Below are 19,639 nucleotides of genomic sequence, written 5' to 3' on the forward strand. Positions count from 1 at the left end.
CCCCGCCCCTTGGAGGGAGCACAGCCCTGCCGACGCCTCGAACTCAGTCCTTACAGCTGGCCGTGGTCTCTGGCCTCCAAACCGTAAGAACGTCGTGTTGTTCCCAGCCACGTTTGTGGGCGTCGGTTACGGCAGGACGGCAGATGCGTGCACTGGGGTGCAAACGGGGCCCCTGCCGCTCGCGGGCGGTGTCACGGGAGCGAGCGCCTGCGCCCCCTGCGCCTGTGTGTGTGTCTGCCCTCACTTCAGCAGGACAAGTGACCTGCCAGCCCCTTGGCTCCAAATCCAGCCTCACTCAGCTCCAAATCCAACCTCACCCAACACCGGATCCAACCTCACACAGCTCCAAATCCAACCTCACTCAACACCGGATCCAACCTCACCCAACACCGGATCCAACAACACCCAGCTCGAAAACCAAAACCACTCAGCACCAAACTCAACCTCACACAACAACAAATCCAACCCCACTCAGCACCAAGTCTAACCTCACACAACAGCAAATCCTAACTCACCCAACACCAGCACAAGCTTACGCAACTCCAAATCCAACCTCACCCAACAAGAAATTCAACCTCACTCAGCTGGAAATCCAACCTCACACAACACCAAATCCAACCTTGCCCAGCTCCTAACCCACCTCACTCAGCTCCAAATATAACCTCACACAACACCAAATCCAACTTCACCCGGCTACAAATCCGACCCTACTCAGCATTAAATCCAACCTCACACAACTCCAAATCAACCTCACACAACACCAAATCCAACCACACCCAGATCCAAAACGAAAACTCAGAACCAAATCGAAACTCACATAACACCAAATCCAACCCCACTCAGCTCCAAATCCAACTCACACAACACCAAATCTAACCTCGCCCAACACCAAATTTTGGGGATCGAAGAGCAGGTTGGAGGTGACATTTCATGGCACACTGCTGCAACAGTGGGTGGATTCTGGGGGGGGGCAATTGTCCAAGGCCCCGTGAGTGAAGGGGAGGGCAGGACGCTCTAATATCACAGGTCGCAGCCTCTCTGACTGTGCCCATGTGGGCTCCTGCACCAGCCCTGTCCTGGGGGCTATCGACCCTTGGTGGGACTGGGGGCCAGAGGAGCACCCACAGCCCCTCCCCTGGGGAGTGGCCGGAAGGCTAGGTTGTCTTCACAGCGGTCCAGGGGCCAAGGCCTCCCTGAGAATTTAATGTACTTTGTAAGCAGTGACCGACAGGCCGGCTGGTCTGACCTCACTGTGCACAGGTGGCTGCTGAGTGTCCCGTGTCTAAGACCACCCTGCAGCCAGCACGGAGACCCCACACAGGCGACCTCGGCCGGATGACGGGAGCCGCCCGAGGTGGGGACGAGAGCACGCCTGCTACCGGCCCTCCACAGCAAGGCGGGAAGCTAAGGGCCACCCTCGTCTTCCCAACGAGGACACCGACGCACAGAGAGGGCCGGTCGCCGGCCCGAGGTCACGCAGCGGCTGGTCTCAGAGGAGCCGGGTTCTGCGCTGACGACCGCCACGCCGCAGCCTCCTCCACACGAGTCTGCTCCCCATCTGAGGAGGAAGAAACGGCGGGGCCCGCTCGCCGCGGCCAGGGGGCAGTGGGCCCCTGGTCCAGCAGGTGTTCAAATCCCCCGTGCGGCTCGTGACAAGCACAGATGCTGGGACCCCCCCGGACCCACGAGCTCCAGTGGGCAGGGTGGGCGCCAGGACCGGACACCTGTGTCCTCGACTTGGCCTGACGAGGCCTGGCAGGCGGTTCAGCCAGCTCTGCCGTGACACAGGGACGCCGCCGCCCTGCCTGTCCCGTCCCGTCCCCTCCCCGCCCGGGGCTCCCAGCCGGGCCCACTCTTCCGTTTCCCCAGGGGAAGGCGAGCCTGGCACCAGCTTGCCGAGTCCCCGCCACTTGCTGGGGGCTGGCAGCCAAGCTGGGCTTTCTTCCTTGGCTGATGGAACGCCCCCAACAGAAGACACCACTCCTGAGTCCCACGCGGGGACAAGCCACGCAGGGACAGAAACCACGCAGTTTGACCTGGAAGTTTAATGTAAAGAACCATTACTCTCATAAGGCAGTCACATTGAAAGAGGCTTTTCGAGAACACCCCAGGGCTGAGGGAGCATGCCCGCAGGAAGGGGCACTGGAGAGGGGGTCCCCTCCCCAAGGCTGGGGCTTGGGCCTCTGTGGAGAAGGCACAGTGAGGCCCCAGCTGGTGGGCGGGGCTTCTGGGTTGCCTGGGCCAGTCTGTGTGCAAGCCGGGAACGTCCTGCCGGAGGCGGACAGACAGACGGCTGCTCCCTGGGAGGTGGCACCGGGAGCCACAGCCTCACGTCGGGCCTGCGCGCCCTGGCTGTCCCCTCCCCGAGCCCCTGGTAGCTGTGAACAACAAGGAAACAGCAGGACCCGGAGACGCGCCGGCCCGGGCGGCAATGCCGGCCCGTACCGCCAGCCCCGGTGTGCGTGTGTGGGTCTGCGGCCTGCATCCCGCCGCCGTCCGGAGCAGGCGACGGAGGCCGGGTCTGGAGCCGAGGCGGGAACCAGCCGCGGGCGGCTCCCCCCAGACCCAGGTCCCTGCTCCTCCGCACGGGCAGGCGAAGTCGTGACCCAGAGCTGAGTGCCAACCCGCTCGGCGTCAGGCCCCGGTCTGTCCGGGCGGCAGAGCGCACGGCCCCCAGTGGAGAGGAGAAACTCAGCATGGGCGCTCAGGGGTGGCCGGCCCGCCTCCTCCCTGGACCCGAGAGAGAAACCGGTCACGTCTGCCGGTGAGAGGGCAGCGGGAGCCCTCGGGACGAGGGGCGGGGGACGCGCGGGCCGCCACGGCCGCCCGCCATGCGCCCGGCCTGCAGACGACGAGGCCGCGGCGGCCCCCGCGGGGCGCGGCCGGCTCTGCGCCCCCTCGGGGCCCCTCCGCGCCCCTAGAAGAGCCCGGGCAGCAGGCGGTAGGGCACGGCGGCGGTGTAGCGCGCCCAGTCGCCGCCGTACTTGCTGGCGCAGCGGTGCTCGTCGCGCAGGCAGCGGTGGGTCAGCAGGATGGCCATGAAGGCGACGTAGAAGTAGGGCAGCAGGTGGCCCCCGCCGCAGGCCAGGCAGTAGGCCAGGCTGCCCAGCAGGTCGCCCGTGTAGTTGAGGTGGCGGGCCACGCCCCAGCAGCCCGACACCAGCAGCTTGCTGTGGTGCTTCTGGCCGTCGGCCGACGTGTAGGTGCACTCGATGACCCGGGGCTTCCGGCCCCAGATCAGGCAGCGGCCGTCTGTGCGGCGGAAGAGGTCCTTCTGGTGGTTCGCCATCCGGAAGATGCAGTAGCCCAGCAGGCCCAGCAGCAGGACGCCCGCGGCGTAAGCGGTGGGCAGCTGCACGGGGTGGTAGACCAGGTACAGGCCCTGCGGGGCCAGAGGGCAGAGGTCACGCACGGCCGCCCCAGGGTCCCGGCCCGCCACAGGGCCTCTGCCCCCGGCCACCCGCCCACCAGCGTGGGTCAGGGCCGGGGAGGGGGGCGGACGAGGAAATACACAGATTAGTATCTCTGCCCACCAACCCGCCCTCCTATCTGTCCGTTGACCTACAGGTACACACGTGTGCACGTCGATACACACGATTACACGTAGTATAAAACACGTATGTAACACACGACGTAAAACCTACAACGTGGTATAAAAGATGCCGTTTCACTGTAACACAATGTCGGCTGATTTTACGTGCCCCCTTAGCCCAGGCCACGGCACCCCAATATTCCGCCAGACAGCAGCCTCGCTGTTTGAAAGGGTTCTGTAGGAGTGACTGATGGTTCCCCTCGGCGGACTCGGAGGGAAGCGCACGGCCCCCCCGTGGCGTGGGCGGGCCGCCCCCAATCAGTTGAAGGTCGCGAGAGAGAAGAGACGGGCCCCCAAGAACGAGAGCGAGCGCCACAGCCAACGGCCTCAGACCAGCCCAGGCCTCCTGCCTGCCGTCTACCCGAGGATACCCCGTCCCTCCCCTCTGTCCCCCCCAACCTCGCACGCTGACTCCTGTGTGGAGCTCTGCTCTGTCCTCCGGCCTCCGGGGTGAGAACGCCTCCCGCCGGCCCGCACGCCGTGACGGTCTGCTTCGTGCCCTCCGCATCCTCCTCGGCTCCCCGCATGCCCCCCGCCCCCAGCCACGAGCTCTTGCCAATGAGACTCCGCACTACCCCCTCCCACCCCCGGAATATCTTCACCACAACAACCTCAGGACTCCACCCTCGGCCCGGCCAGGGCTGCCCCTGGGGACTTCTGCTGACCCCCAAAGTGGCAGGGGGCTCCGTCTATCAGGGTCAGCCCCCCCGCCCTGGGCTGCCTGTCTCATGGCCTTTCCCAGCACCGTGAGTGCCCAGAGGGCAGTGCCCACGCACCGGGTTCACCCCTGCGCCCCACACCGCACCCACACGGGCCTGGCCCCACGTAGAGCCTCGCGTAGTATTTAAGGAGAACGAAAGGTAAGAAAAATGCCTTTCTGTCTTTTAAGCAAAAGAATTTGAATAAATAAGAATATAAACCCCACTCCATCCCTTAGTCCCGGGTCTCAAACTTCCAGCCCTCAAGACTGGAGAGAGTCAGTGTCTGTGGCTTAGGCCCCCGCCTGTGGGACTTGGCTGTGGCCGCCGGAGCTGACTCTCACACTGAGCCTTCGCCGGCTCCCACGCCTGCCAAGGACACATACTTGTGCAGGAGCAAAGCTCAGTACATGCTCAGTCGTCTGCCTGGGGGGCAGCCGTGGCCGGGCCTGGGGACCGAGCGGCGGGTGCGGCGGTCAGGGGCTCCCCGCCCCATCCTCACCTGCAGCGTGTAAAGGTAAGGCAGCCAGACACAGTCTCCCCAGCCCAGGTACCACCCGAAGTGGTCGTGGCAAATGTCGATGGTTTTCAGGTACCAGGCCTCGTTCCAGAAGAAGTCCAGCACGTAGATGCCCTGCAGGACACAGAGGGCTGCGTCCAGCCAGGGGGCACGGGCGGGGCGGGCCCCTCCACAAACCGCCCGCGTGGGTGCGGAAGGGGCCCTGCTGTCACGGAGCCGCCTTGGCGACGGGCACCGCCAGGCTGTGGGAGCACCTCCTGCCCAGCCTGGAACATGGGGGGCTGGGGCGGGCAGGGGGTCCTTGTCCTCAGAGAATCTGAGGTCTAAGAGGGCGAGGAGGGCCCACAAACGATGACAGGAAGGGGGGGGCGCCCCACAGTGTCCAGGAGGTGACGCCCAGGCTGGGGGGCTCAGGGCGGAGCACGGCGGCTCAGGGTGGAAGGGGCGGGCCGCGGAGGAGGGTCAGCATGCACCGCCCCGCACGCCAGCAGCTCCGCCCGTCGCCGGGCTGAGAGCCCCAGCGCATGCCCTGCAGCGTGACTCGCCACGCGACTCGCCTCACGTGGCCGGCACGGCCGGGCGCCCGCCGTGCCCCGCGGGGGTGGAGGAGACCAACGTTGGCCTCTGCAGGGGGGACGGGGGGGTCAGTCACACCATCGTGCCCCGCCTTGAGGGGGTGGCCTGAGACAGGGACTGTGTGGTGAGCACACCCCAGAGGCTGTGACCGTGACCGTGGCCCGGTTGTGAGCGGGTCCCTCTGACAACGCTCAAGCTGCTAACAGGTGTCCTCTGGGGAAGTCCCCCGGGGCAGCCCACAGCCCGGGGCACACGGGGGCCGGGCTGGGCCCCCCTCAGAGCGGTGGATTAGGGTCTTTGGAAAACATCCTGCTTTCGGGATTCCCCAGTGCCCGGCAAGCACCCAGGGGTCCGCCCGCTTTGGCCGCAGACAGGCTACCTGTAGGACGTTGACCAGGACCATGGAGTTGGTCACGTGGCCGTAGAGCTCCCGCTGCTTGGCGGCAAAGGACAGGTTGATGAGAGTCCAGGCGACGATGCCCGGGCGTCCGTTGAAGAAGAGCTTGAAGTCGAACCACTTCCCGATCCGGGGGTTGAACTCAATACCCATCATGTAGTTGTAGAAGAAATTGCCTGTGAATTTGCTTAAAAATGTAAAGGAAAGACACCGTCAGTCAAGGAGCCGCTCACACACCCCGGGGCCCGTTCCGCGTGCCTGGGCAGAGGCGCCTGGCCTGGCCCCGGCGCCGAAGGCACACGGTGACCCGGGCCGGGGCCGGCGTGAGCTGCGAGGACCAGCCACCGGAGGGTGCAGCCTCAGCCGCTTCCCCGGCCCTGCTCAGATGCCCAGGGAAGCGGCACTGAGAGCGGCTCGCTCTGGCCCGGGGGGCCGCGGGCACGCGCCAGTGCTCACGGCTTCCGCGGGCCGGGCCCGGGCTCCTCTCCAACCCAGGGCTCCCTGAGGCACAGCGCACGTGAGGCCAAAGGCTCCACTGCACTCAGGCTTTAGTCTGCAGCGAGCACGTTTGAAATGAACACACAGGGCGCCGAGGCCTCCCGCGTGCATCGTAAATTATGCCAAGACGAGGAGTCGTGACAAGCACCACGCTCAGAGCCAGGTGTCCGGCTCCAGGGCCCGCATGTTGCCTCGCTAGATCCGTTTCTTAACGGCTCACTGCCCTGGTGACCTGACCCCACAGTCCCCTCCAGGGGTGACCGGAGAATCAACCAAGTCACCCCTGTGGAGGTCCCTCGTTAGGGATACCCTGTGTGCACACGCAGAGATTTCTGTGTTAATCAGAAACACGTTACCACGTCCATTTCCCTCAGGATAAGCAGAAAGAAGCAAAACATACAAAGTCCACCAAAGGCGATAAGGTTGTAAAGCAGCCAAAAGGTTTCCACGAGCCATGGAAGACCAGCCTCATCACCTGGTCGTCGCACAAGCCACGAAGCACCGTCGTCCAGACGCTCCCCCAGAGCCCAGGGGGGGAAGGAAACACTTCGCCGTTTTGGGCCCCAGACTAAAATGTAAGCACCGTGAGGAGAGTCTTGTTCACACCTAAAACCCCACCGCCTACACCTGTCTGCAGGAGGAACCCAACAAACGTCTGCTAATGATGGACGGATGGAGGGAAGGAGGGAGGGAGGGAAGGAGGGAGGGAGGGAAGGAGGGAGGGAGGGAGGGAAGGATGATGGATGGACAGATGGTTTGACAGCTGGCTGAATGGGTGGGTGGGTAGATGATGGATGGGTGGGTAGTTAGCTGGGTGGATGGGTGGATATGCGGACGGACGACGGATGGATGGATGAATGGACAGACGGATTGACAGCTGGGCGGGTGGGTAGATGATGGATGGGTGGATGAATGAATGAATAAATGGATGGATGGATGGACAGGTGGGTGGATGGGTGGGTGAGTGGATAGATGTATGTGTGGATGGATGGATGGATGGACAGACGGACGGGTGGGTGGATGTGTGATCGGCAAATGTGTGAATGGGCAGATGGCCGGGTGGATGGACGGATAGATGACGGATAAATGGATCATGGATAGATGACCACCATCCAACCCGAGTCTTTAATCAAACGAGCCTCAACCTGTAGAACTTTCCCTGAGAAGCTGCTACATTAATGCTACTCAAACAATAAGACTCCCTGACTGTGCCAGGCCACACTGATGTCCCAGAGAGAGGGGCAAGGGGCTCCCCCCTTTGCCCCCGGAGCCGGAAGTTGCCTTTCCCCACTCCCCTGCTCCCTACCCGGATGACTCGGCCACCAAAGACAGACCGGGCCATCTCCAACTGCATTCCTCCTCGGGCAGATGCCACCCAGACATTTAGAAAGGGTGCTCCCCGAGTCAAAACAGTTCCACTTCGCCCCTCCGTCGAGCCATGGACCCCTGCCCCCCAGGGCTCTGAGGCCGCGCCCCCAAGTCAGGGACGAAGCACGGGCTGGGAGCGCACACCACCCCGCCGCCGGGCCCCCGCAGGGCGTACCAGTCTTGGGCGTTGGTGGGGAACAAGTAGGCCTTGATCATCACGAAGGTGGACACGGCGTAGCCGAGGATGTTGGCACACCACAGCAGCGGGATCCAGTTGTCGAAGATGATGGTGGGGGGGAACCAGGACAGGAGGTGGGCGTTCGCGAACCACAGCAGATGCGTGATGAGCCACGCCTGCAGGCCGTTGACCTCGTACAAGTTGACGGCCCCTGCGGAGGGAAGATTTACGGATCGAGGTGTGTGCCTAAGCATGACGGCAGCAGGCTCAGGCCCCGCCTGCTCGCTTTCTGGGTCTCGGGTGCTCAGGCCCAGGTCTAGGGCACTCCAGCTCCAACCCAGAGAGCTGGTCGGCTTCTGCAGCCCTGCGAGATCCCAAGCCGACCTGCCAGGGGTGTGCCTCCCGCTGCTGCTGGCCCAGGAACTAACCGCCCTGCCGGTGGGGTCTGGGAGGAAGGATTCCACGGTGCTGGCTCTCCCTAACCGGCAGTTAACAGAGACCACGCGGTGTTTGACCACGGGGCCTCGCAACGCAGTGAGAGGTTTTCGCTAAACGTCCCGATCGCTCTGGTTCTCGCGTAACTTTTAGTCAAAGACGACGTGTGTCGGTCACGTCCTACGGGCCCCGCCTGCAAAGCGACTTCCGGGACAAAAATATTTAAGAGCGCGCTTTGCTGGAGATCAAAGGAAACGCGCTAGTTACGCGTAGAGCAATGGCGGCGTAACCGATGACGAGGGTGGCGAGATGTTGAGCGTCTGCCTCTTGCTTTAAAGATGAGATCTCTGACGCACAATCAGGAGGTGCCCTGCAGGCTCCGGGCTCCTCACCCCGCTTGGACTGGCCGACCAGTCCTAACGGCTTCAGAGGAGATGACACCGGGGACCAAATCAATCAGCCTAGGGAAGCCACGGTGCTTGCACAGTGCCCCCAGCCCCGAACGGCTCCACCCACGGCCCCAACACCCGGCCCTCGGCGTCCGCCTTTAAAAGCCCATGACTGAAAATCGCTTCCTGTTCCCCTCGCTTGGCGCCCTGCAAATAAATGGCCTAATTCCTCCAGCGTAAAACTCGGTGTTCAGACCCTGGCTCTGCAGGTGACCCCCGTCTGGCTCGGCCACACTGGGGCACTGAGTAACTAACTGGCCTGCGGTTTGCTAGACTTTGGGGACAAGGAGAGAGGATGCCCTGAGGTGCTTTTCAGGAACCCTGCGCCCCACCCCCCACCGCCCAGATGCTCTCTGCAGGCTGGGACAGGGTGGGGTGCCGTCTGCCAGGCTGCCAGGTTCCCGGAGACCGAAGGGAATGAAAGGAACAGGCAGCCCCCCAACAAAAGCCACCCCCCAGGTGCCACTCACTGGTGGGCCCGCGGTGTCCTCTGCGGGGAGAGGCTCCAGCAGCCCACTGCTGGCCACCGGCCATGGGGCAGGGCCACTGGGCCCCTCTCTACCGAGGAGCGTGAGCCCCGACCCCACGTCCGGGCCAGAGCCGGGCCGCCCTCGGCTGTCGCGAAACTTCTGAGCACCGCTCATCCGTCGGTGAGCAGACTGCGGGACAGTGGAGGGCAGGCCCCACGAGACGGGGGGACGGGGCACGGCTGGCGGGGGCCGAGCTCGGGGAGGTTACCTGCGGGGGTCACGGCGCCCTCCTGCGTGCCGCCCACGTAGCCGGGCAGGAAGCGGTGGCAGAAGTCGGGGAGCAGCACGTACAGGAGCACCTGCAACACGGAGGGTCTGAGCTCGGCCGCCGGCGGCCCGGGGCCCGGCACGTCACGTGGCCCTGCTCCCGCTGACGGAGGCGACGGGCCGGGGGCGCCGGGCGACCGTGGGGCCCCCGCTCACGGCGGCTCCTCTTCCCGCGGGCGCTGACTGCGGGCTTCGCGGGCGCCAGACGGGGGGGGGGGTACCGCTCTGAACAACGGGGCGCCCTCCCCGTGGGGCTCACTCTCCCCGCTTCTGAGAACCTGCGAGTCCGTCCCCCTCACTTTCCTAGGAGCATTTAAAAAAAAAAAAAAAACGGATGAATAAGCCACATACCTTAAAACGCGCCCTTTCAGGGAGCCCTGGTCAGTGGCGTCCGGCACGCCTCAAGGTCATAAGACTGTCACTCCCACCTACTTCCAGAACGTTCTCATCGCCCCAACAGGGAACCGTGTACCGGTCAGCAGCCACCCCCGCCCCGGTCCACTCCGGCCGGCCCGACGACCGCGGCTCTGCTCCCGCCCCGTTGCACTGCCTGCTCTGGGCATCCCCCGTGAACGGAGCCCTCCGGACCTGCCCGCCGCAGCCGGTCCCTGTCCCTCAGCGGAGTGTCCACCCAGGCTCCCCCCGTGGGAGCGGGCGTCGGAAGGCCACTCCGCTTCTGCCCGAAGGACGCTGCACCCATGGACGCCCCGCGCTCATTCGCCCGGGCACCCGTCGACGGGCACTCGGGATCTTTCCACTCCTAGGCTGCTGCGACTCGGGCCACCCCCAGTCGCTCCCACCCAAAGGGGCCGAGACGCCTGCCGTGAGAGGGACCAGGAAGGCGGGCAGCTGGGGCCCCAGGGTGGGAGCATCCGCCAGGGCACGAAAGCCCGGGCTGCCTTCTGCCAAAGGGCAGGTTCGCTGCCAACTCCCCTCCTGGCGAATGCCTGCCGGTCTGCGAGGCTGTGGGGTCCCACAGGACTGAGGCGCCCTTCCCGGGACGACCCGGCGGGAACACGGGCTTGGTGTCCCTTGTCACCGAGCGTCCCTCAGGGATGGGTGGCCAGTGCCCCTCCCCGCGGGCCGTCACAGGGAACGATCTCCGCCGTGGACAATGCCCGCCTGGGCTGGCCGGGCCTCCCGGACTGCAGGCATGGCGGGCACCCCGATGCCGCCGGCTGCTGCCGGCCCTGTCTGGCGAGGAGGCCAAGGACAGCAGGCTGCAGGCAGCGCCCCTCTGGGCGCCCGCACGGGAACGCCACCCGGAGCGAGGACTCCGTCCCCCAGACGGCGGCCAGGACCCCACGCCCACGGCGCCCCGGCACGGGGCTGGGAAGGGCTGACCTGGAACGTGACCCACGAGGCGTAGAGCCAGGCCGCCTCCTTCGTCAGAGACGGCGTCTTGGCCCAGATGTCCGAGAGGCGAGCCCGCCCGGTGGCCAGGTCCAGCACGGGGGCGGTCAGCGAGCAGCCGTACTGGTCACACGCCATGATGAAGAAGTACACGATGAAGGGCGAGAAGAGCAGCAGGAAGAGGACGCTGGCCAGCGAGAACCAGTCCACCTCCCTGCGGGGGGCGCGGGCGTCAGGCGGGCCCGGGGCGCCGGCCGCGCGCCCCGGGGGGCACCCGCGGAACGCCCCGGGCCGGGGCGCGCGTGCGGGAAGGCCTCGCGTGCCCCACGGGGCCGGCAGCTGCCGCCGTTCCGGGCACCCATGCACCCGCGCCCAGTCCCCCCGGCTCCCCGGCCCGGCACAGTTTCCCCTTTTCTAAAAATCCCTTACTTTATAAAATGGGAAGCAGCTTATCTTTTGTGAGTGTTGACAACAAGAAAATTCAATAGGTCCGTAAAACCCCGCGACGCGGTCCTTACCAGGCGCGACCCCACTGTCCCTGTGCCACATCTCCGCCTGGACGCCTGGCTTTGGGAGCGCCGGGCTGGGCTTTCACCACCATCGGGCCCTAGGGGAGGAGAGAAGTCAGAGGGGCTCGGGCTGTCCCACCAAGAGCAGACGCCGCACCCCCTGCCGCAGCCCCCGGGCCCTGCCGGGGTGGCCTCCGTCACTCTCCGCCCCTCAGAGTCCAGGCAGGGACGAGACCGCCACCCAGACCCCCTCTCCTGCGACCTGACCGGCACGCCCTCGCCTGGCCTCTCTGCTTCTGCTCTTGCCGGAGGGGAGTCGCCCTCCTGAGCTGGTGGCAGTGAGCCGGGCCACCGCAGCTCGGGGCCGCGTCTCCTGACCTGCTCCTGCTGCTCCACCCGGCACCCTGGACACGGGCTGTCCCTGTCCCGTTCGCCCGCACCTGCGCCTTCCCCACCTGGACCGCCTGCCCCTCCTCTGCAGCCCGCCCCTCCTCGGTCAGCTCGGTCAGGCCTTGCGGCGCTGTCCCCTCCTCTGCGCGACTCTTCATCTTCCCAGGCGGCCATGACTGCCCTGTCTTCCCACTGGCTAAGGTTCCACGCACTTTTTTCTGGACGCACTAGCACAGCAGCCACACGTGTCTGTGGGTGACCCTTCCACACATCCGAACACAAACACATCGGTGCCGTTCTTCCTCTGCCCGTTGCCGTGCGCCAGCTCCGGCCCCGGGGCCGGCCGGCCGTCTGCGCTGCCTGCTCCAACCCTGGAGCCGGCCGGCCGTCTGCGCTGCCTGCTCCCCAGGCCCCGTGCCCAGTCACTCTCCCCGCCACTTATTTCCCTAAAAACTCCGCTCGCCACGTGCAATTCCTTCATTTACTGGGTTGCACCTTTCCTGTCCGCACCCCCCATCGGAATGTAAATCTCCAAGGACAGGGATCACGTGACTGAGTCCTCACTCTGCTACCAGGGCCTGGAAGTGTCTGCTACCTGTGGGTGGTCAACCAACAGTCACTCTACCGAAGATAAGCCAGGAGGAGGAACCTCGCACACCCACCTACCCAGCGCTGCCCTAAACGGTCGGAACGTGGGGGACACAGTGACGCCCCCATCCAGGGCAAGTTCAGGGGTGTGAAGGCCCAGAATACCGGGGGGGAAAGGCGCTGGTGGTAAACGCTTCCAGAGGACGGCGAGGATTGAGAGTCACGCCCGCAGCAAGCTGGCTTCTCGAACATGGGGCTGAAACACTTAAGAACTTCCAAGGAAAACTTTTTCCAACTTAGACTCCCATTCCCAGGTTAAGCGTCATTCAGAGAAGTCACGGGATGGAAGAGCTGGTCACGGTGGGTGTGAGGACATGGGGAGACCAGGCTGGTGCCCGTGCAGTGGACGGAGGGTCCCCAGTCCACACTGGCACAAGAACCCCTCGTGGAAACGATAAATCCCGCCGTGTAGAAAAATGATCAGCAGGAACGACAGCCATGTTATAACGTCCAGAAAAACAAACAAACAAACAAACAAAACCCGTGATGCGCAGAAGCCTCAGCGAATGGGACAAGCGAGGCGCCGGTAACCCCACTAACCGGCCCCGCGATCCCACGGCGACCGCGTCTGTCTCCAGCGCGGCGCTCACACGTGCCACACGGGAAGGGACGGCCACTCTTCCTGCCCCGGGTCACAGAGCAGCCTCGTGGAGACAACGCCGAGCCGTGGACACCACCCGGGGACCGTCTCTCGTGCTGGAAAGGGACAGCCTGAGAGCCGAGTGGGAAAGCCGGACGGAGCTCGCGCTCGAAGGAAGTGTCCCTTCCAGGGGTTAAACGAGACCAAAGACGCGTTTGGAGCTCATGGCAGAGCTCATTGCCCCCTCCTCCCAGAAGTCGCCTCTTTGTCCTAGGCACTGAATTCTGTAACGCCCTGGGCAGCGGACGACTGGAGCCAGGGGACAGGGAGGTGTGCCGGGGGACTTTTTTCTCCTGAGACTCGGACAGGAGCTGACGCCGGGTGCAGAGGTGGCAGCTGTCTCGCCGTCTTCATTTTCCAAAGCCGAAAGGTCGCTGCCCGCGACCGCGAACCGTGATCCTCACCTGCAACCTCGCGTGGAGAAGTCTCACAGCAGACCGGAGGCTGTCCTGGAACCGGGCCCCGTAAAGCCTCTAGTCTCCTGTGACCCGAGACACGTGCGTGGTCCTTCTCAACCCGCTGAGCCGAGCCCTGCAGGGGGCACAAAGATGCAGACAATGCTCAGGAGGCTGACGCTTCAGACAAGACCCCAAATGACATCCCCTCAAGGCCCACGCCGGACCCGAGCGGGGGTGCAGAGCTCGGCACGCGGGGCCTCGGACGCGGGCCCACGGGGGGGAGGGGGTGAACCCGCAGGCACCCCGACCAGGCTGCCCGCCTGCCCGGTGCCCTCGGGGTCAGGCACCCAGAAAGGACTTGACAGCAGGGGTGGGACTGGCCGGAGGCGGCCGTGGGTGTGAGCCGGCGTGCGGAGCACCGAGCGGCCAGCAGGCACTTTGCAGACATACACAGGGCGGCGGCGCTGCACTTGAAATGTTCTAGAAGCTTGTCTGTGCCCACGGCCCAGATCGAGCCCCCGCGTGTGCTCGGCCCCAGAGGCGCGTTCCCGGAGGCACGACGTGCTAAGGACAGAGCCGCGGCCACAGTCCCCTGGACCGGACAGCCCCCGGGGCCGGAAGCCTGGCTCTAGGGACACTGGCTGACCCGAGACCTTCACGAGTGCCTCGGGGCACGAACGCCCCCACACGGGGCAGGGGTGGTCTGCGGTGTCATTACAGCTGGATGAAGAAGGCTTAGTGTCCCCCCCGTAGGCACAAAGACGAGCCAGTGACCTGGACGGGGCCGCCTGGCGCCCGGACCAGCAGCCGGGGTTGGTGTTTGCCGTCCACAGGTGGCAGCTAAAGGGACGTCGCAGCTCACCGGCTGGGGATGACCCAGGGAAAGCGGCCGGGGCTGAGCTGTCGTCGCTCACCGGCTGGGGATGACCCGGGCAAAGCGGCCGGGGCTGAGCTCTCGATCGTGGCGCCCACGCCTGACGGCTAAGCTTTTAGGTGCCGAGGCGCCTGTTTCAAGGACGGAAGCCGCTCTGCCCAGCAGAGCAGGCGTCTCGCCGTCTCGCCCGCGTGGCTGCGGCTCGTGCGTCCTTCCAGCCGGGCCTCGCACCGGTGAACCTCCTCCGCCGGGTCAGCAATCCCGCAGAGCCTGACGTCCACACTGCCGGCTCGGTCTAGACACGGCCACCAGCAAAACCGCCCGACACCGCCCAGGGTACCCCGGCCGACCGACCACCTGAGAGACGCGGCTCCTCCCTCCTGGTGCCCTAATGACCACTCTCACGCTCTAAATCAGCCGAGCAAGAAACCGCGGAACCCCGGACGTCCACCTTTGACCCAGATAAAGGCGGAGCCCCGGGTCGCGGCCTCTCTGCCCCGCGACCTCGCTGTGTGAGCCAGGCCTGCTGTTCATGCTGATCCACCCTCGGGGCGGGGGGGGAGAGCCAGGACGAGTACCCCCCGCACCCCGATCTCTACCACCAGGCTGGGACCCACAAAACTGATGATTTAGGCCCCATGGCAGCTTCTCGACACCTCAAGGGCTTAGTAATTTGGGGGTGCACTAGAGACCCAGGACCACGGCAGGGAGGGCTGGGACGAGCTCGACGAAGGCTCGAGACACCCCGAGGCCGCCACCGAGGCCGCGGCTTCTCACGGCACCAGTGCCCGCTGCCTGCGGGTCCCCACCAGGAGTTCGACCTGTGTGACCCTGATCCTCTGTGTCTCTTGCTCGGCCTCGGTCTCACGTGCAAAGCCTCATCCGCTCTGTCAAGGTCGTGATGGTCGTGGCGCCGCGCGCTCAGGGCCCGGCCCGACCTCGTCAGCGTTCAGCTACGCGTCTGCTCAGCCGGCACCACGCGGCCCACAGGAGGGCTCAGCGGGGCTCACGCAGGGCAGCAGCGGGGGGCCCCGCTTGGCAGTTACAAAACCAACCAACCCCCGAAGTCAAAGGGGGTACATCCGCCGCGTGCCCAAACCCCGAATGTTCTGCTCGCCCACTGCGTAACCAATCCCCCCTCCAGTTAGTGGCTTAAAACAAGTCTTTTTATCATCTCCTGCTGTTTTGGGGGTCAGGAATCTGGGGAGACACTGGCTAGGCAGCTATGGCTTCGGGGTGTGCTGGAGCGCCTGCCCTTCGCGTGGACTCACCCACAGAGTGGTGGCCTCAGGGCCACCGGAGAAGGCACAGGGAACCAGTGAGCTGCCAGCCAGCGAAGCCGAAGCTGCCCTGGCCTGGGAGGGTGCATGCCGTCACTTCCGGCACATTCTGTCGGGTACGAGCGACTCAGAGCCTTTCAAGGAGGAGTGGCAAGATATGAGAATGCGAGATACTGTCGGAGGTCACTGTCAGACGATCGGGCCTGTCACAGATAACAACCAGTTACTGGGCCCCTACCAGGTTCCAGCCACCCACGGGCCCCCGGAATTCTCACACAGGGGGCCCTGGGGAGCGGGCGCTGTCAAGCCCACCTTCCGGGCGAAGAGGCCGAGGCAGGAGGGTGGAGCGAGTGGTTCCCTGACACAGACCTAGGGGACGGAGCGGGTCCCGCGGGGATCCCACCCTCCATGACATCCCACCCTCCGTGGCACACCTGGGAGGCGCAGCAAGTTCTAAAACGGTCAGGAGGAAAACACCCAAGCCAGCACTGATGTCCGGGTGCTGTGCCGGGTGCTACTCCAGGGAACACACCCACAGACCCACGTCGGGGTGGGACGTCAACCACCAGCAGCGGGGTCTGTCTCGGAAACGTGCTCGTCAGAGGAGGCGCAGAGGCTGAAAAAGACCGGCCTCTGTGCTTTCGCTTCAGACAAACATAAACGACAAAAGCCAGGGTCGGCGAGGGGGTGGGCGGCTGTTCTCCCGGTCTGAGGCCAGGCCAACCGCAGCTCCCTGCAGGGCTTGGTCCTGGGCCACCGACAGGTGGACGCGTGAACAGATGCGAGAACTTGCACCGTGGTTTGCGACACACAACTTGCACAACACTGGCAGCTGCGCGATGACTCAGTGAGAACATCGGGGAAGTAACAACATGCCCGTCAGGGGAAGATTCAGCGACTGTTTAGAAAATGAGCCCGACACAGGAAAAGGTGCCCAGACGTGTCACGGCATAAGGACGAGTTGCAAGTCTGTCCTTAAAATGACTATTTTAAAAAGCTAAGCACCAAAACATTAAACTGGGCATACGGGTCGGTGGCTTTTCCCCCCCTTTCCTAATTGTTCTTATAGAAACGTACATATCTGATGAGATAATTTAACGACAACGAAGTTTTTTTTTTTACCAGCTCTTGGAGTCATGAGGTCCACAATTCTGGGAACATCTGTGGCTGTAACTGGGGCCAGGAGGGTCATCTGTCCCCACGGTGAGGGTGACTGTTCAGGCGATTCTTGCAGGTGATACCTGCACCGTTTCTACATCCCTCACCCCCTCCGGCCCCCCGCGGGCTGTGTGGTCACTCCCTCAGCTCCCACACGCAACTCACAAGCCTCGCTTGCCGGACGCAGGGGCTGCTCTCCAGCTGTGCCGTGCCTCAGAGCCCCTGCTGCTGGACAGCTGCCTCGGAGCCCCTGGTGCTGGACAGCTGCCTCGGAGCCCCTGGTGCTGGACAGCTCCGGCCTGGCTCGGGCTCCTGGCGGGGCAGTTTCTGAGGCCTCCAGGGACAGCCGTGCGCCCTGGGTGGACGGAAATGCCCAGAGACGCTGACCCCCCGTTCTAAGGGGTGAACTGCAGCTGTGACCGCAGCCCCGGGGTCTGCTTTTTGAAAGCTGCGAAAGCCGCGCTTGCTAAGTCGCAAGGTGAGAAAGAAGCCAAACGTTCGAGGCCCTCGCCTGTGCCCTCCGGTCCGCGCCCGGGAGCCGCTGGCTTCGGAGTCTTCTTCCACATGGTTTCGCGAGCTTCGCGCAACACACACGCCCTCCTTTCTAAAAATGGGCCCGTACGGACATTCTCTTGCAGCTCTGCCTCCTCACCCTGTCCCGCCTCAGCATGCGTCAGATCCGCTATACAGACCTGCCTTTTTTTTTTTTTTTTTAGCTGCAGCCTACATAAAAGGGCCGTTAGCAGTAGTCCGAGATCTAATTGTGCTTGGATGTTTCTGAGGGTCACGTGCAAACCGTCCTTGTTTTTCGGTGGAAAAGCGTCCTGCGGTTGGAAGGACTCCAGCCCCTGAGGCCTCCCCTCCCAACCGCCGGGCGACCTTCAAACACCTGGCCTCTCCAGCAGCGCCCCCGAGCTTCTCAACTCCCTCATCCCAGACATCTACATATGTGACAGAATGAACAGGACTCTTCAAAATTCTAGCAAAAGGGGATCGATGCGCCACGTTGTGCTCGGAAAGAGGTCATTTTCTGCTCCACCAAGAGTGTACAAAGGGCCCTTCCCGCTCCACCGTGCAGCCCCGACGGGTCGTGTCTGAAATCTGGGCACCCGGCCTGGCGCGCGGTGGGCCTTGGCTCCTGCTTCCTCATCTAAGCGGCTGCAGGAAGAGCTCAGGTGGGCACGGGGGCCACCCCGCCCTAAGACCAGGGCACTGGGTGCCAGGTGCATCTGAGGGCAGACCACCCAAGCTCCTTCCTCAACTCTGGGCAGAAAGTCACTGGACAGGCACAAACTTTTAGGCAAAAGAAACCAGGCAGGCAGGATGGAATGCTTGCTCTCTGGTCAACGCTGAACAGCAGCGTAGGCGTTTGGAGGGTGGGAGTGCCCGGATGGGGCTGTGCCCCGACTCCCAGCCCCCCTAAATGCAGGCGCCGCTCCCCCACACTGAAGCAAGGTCACCAGAGATATGGGTTTGAACCTCAGCTCTGCCGCCCTCTAACATGTGACTCCACCGGTCACGCCACCTCTCGGGAACCCCAGTGTCCTCACCTGTAAAATGAGGGTGATGCCGAACAGGTGGGTTATTCTGAGAATTAGCCTTAAAGCACTACGCACAATGCGGGACACATGGGAAACCCCAGGAAACGACGGGAAGTCTCGCACATTACTTTTAAGAGAAACATTTCATTTCCCCTCTCCTTTCTTTACCTTTTGTCAGAAACCTTCCCAGAGCAATGCCTTCGCTTAAAGCCCCGTTTAATAAAATTATACAATGCCCAGGAAAGAGGCAAAGCATCATTATTTTAAGAGCAGGGAAGTAGGGCTGGCTGAAAAGGGAGAGGAGCCTTTCGTGGGGTCGGCCTGCACGCCTGCGGGCGGGGAGCCCGCCCTAAGGAACCCCTTCCTGTTAAAGCAGTCCGGCGGCTCCTCCACCTGCATCCAGGTGCTCGGCGAGCACGCTGCCGCTCCGTTACGTCCTCAAAGAGAAAACCGCGTCTGCTCGCGTGGGGCGCCGGAGGAAGGAGTGGGCCAGCCCGGCCCAGGAAGCACTCAGCCGGCTCCGCCCGGCCACAGCGCCCCCGGAGGAGCACCGGCCCCGGTCTCACAGGCGCGCACGGATGCCTCGCCCACCTGACCACGCACCCCCTCCCCGCCTGCGCACTGCCCCGCACCTCGCGCGATCCCAGCCCTGACGGCCGCACGAGCCCCCGCAGCGCGATCCTCACCTGCGCGCGCCGCTCTGCACGCACCAGCACCAGGTAGTGAGGCCCGTGGTAGCCGCGCCCCCTGCTCACGCTTCTGGGTGGAAGACCAATCGGAGGCGGGCTCTGCACGGGTTGGGGTCCCTGCGCCCCGCGATTGGTCGCAGCGCCTCGCCCCACCCTCTGAGCTGACACCGCGCGTACCACTGGGTGGAGGCGGGGCGCGAGATTGACGGTCCAGGGACCGCCCCGAGGATAGTCTGCCCGGCGTGGGCGGCGGGGGGGGAGGAGAGCCGCGCAGCGAACCCCCCGCCAGCCCTGCGCGGTCGCGCGGTCGTGACGCGCACGAGGAGCTTTCGGTGACGCCAGAGCCCCTCGGAGTCGTCCCACTGGGCACGAAGGTCCAAACGAACTACTCCTGCCTCCATCAATCATTGGACGGGGGCGGCTCTTGCCAGAGCATGGCCTTGGGTCAGGCAGCCACCCCGCACCCTGCACCTGGGGCGGGGGCATCAGGCTTACCCACAGAGGTATCTGGTTGGCCCAAGTCTGTGTTCCTCACAGAGACATTTATTTTTCCTGCAGTTTTTTGAAAAATGTCAAACATACAAACCAGTCGAATATAAAGTGACATCCACATACCTAGACTCAACGGCGACAACTTTTCTGTCCCTGATC

The 19,639-nt window shown here is 64.1% G+C and overlaps 1 protein-coding gene across 3 annotated transcripts; it reads right to left on the reverse strand.

Moving 5' to 3' along the window:
- Positions 1-2,030: 2,030 nt before the first annotated feature.
- DHCR7 (7-dehydrocholesterol reductase) lies at positions 2,031-19,107 on the reverse strand. 3 transcript variants are annotated; one of them, XM_016131465.2, is made up of 9 exons: positions 18,986-19,107; positions 13,453-13,579; positions 11,380-11,468; positions 10,853-11,075; positions 9,450-9,540; positions 7,825-8,038; positions 5,766-5,970; positions 4,793-4,924; positions 2,031-3,382 (listed from the first exon to the last, which is right to left on the reverse strand). In XM_016131465.2, exons 3-9 carry the CDS (start codon positions 11,460-11,462, stop codon positions 2,918-2,920), a joined length of 1,413 nt encoding a protein of 470 aa, XP_015986951.1. In that variant the 5' UTR covers positions 11,463-11,468; positions 13,453-13,579; positions 18,986-19,107; the 3' UTR covers positions 2,031-2,917. The 3 variants fall into 3 exon arrangements, with proteins under 3 accessions (XP_015986951.1, XP_015986959.1, XP_015986943.1); XM_016131473.2 differs by having other exon boundaries at positions 18,932-19,000; XM_016131457.2 differs by lacking the exon at positions 18,986-19,107 and adding an exon at positions 15,592-15,953.
- Positions 19,108-19,639: the final 532 nt, after the last annotated feature.

The sequence above is a fragment of the Rousettus aegyptiacus genome, unplaced genomic scaffold, assembly GCF_014176215.1.
Source record: "Rousettus aegyptiacus isolate mRouAeg1 unplaced genomic scaffold, mRouAeg1.p scaffold_m13_p_5, whole genome shotgun sequence".
Taxonomy (NCBI): Eukaryota; Metazoa; Chordata; class Mammalia; order Chiroptera; family Pteropodidae; genus Rousettus; species Rousettus aegyptiacus.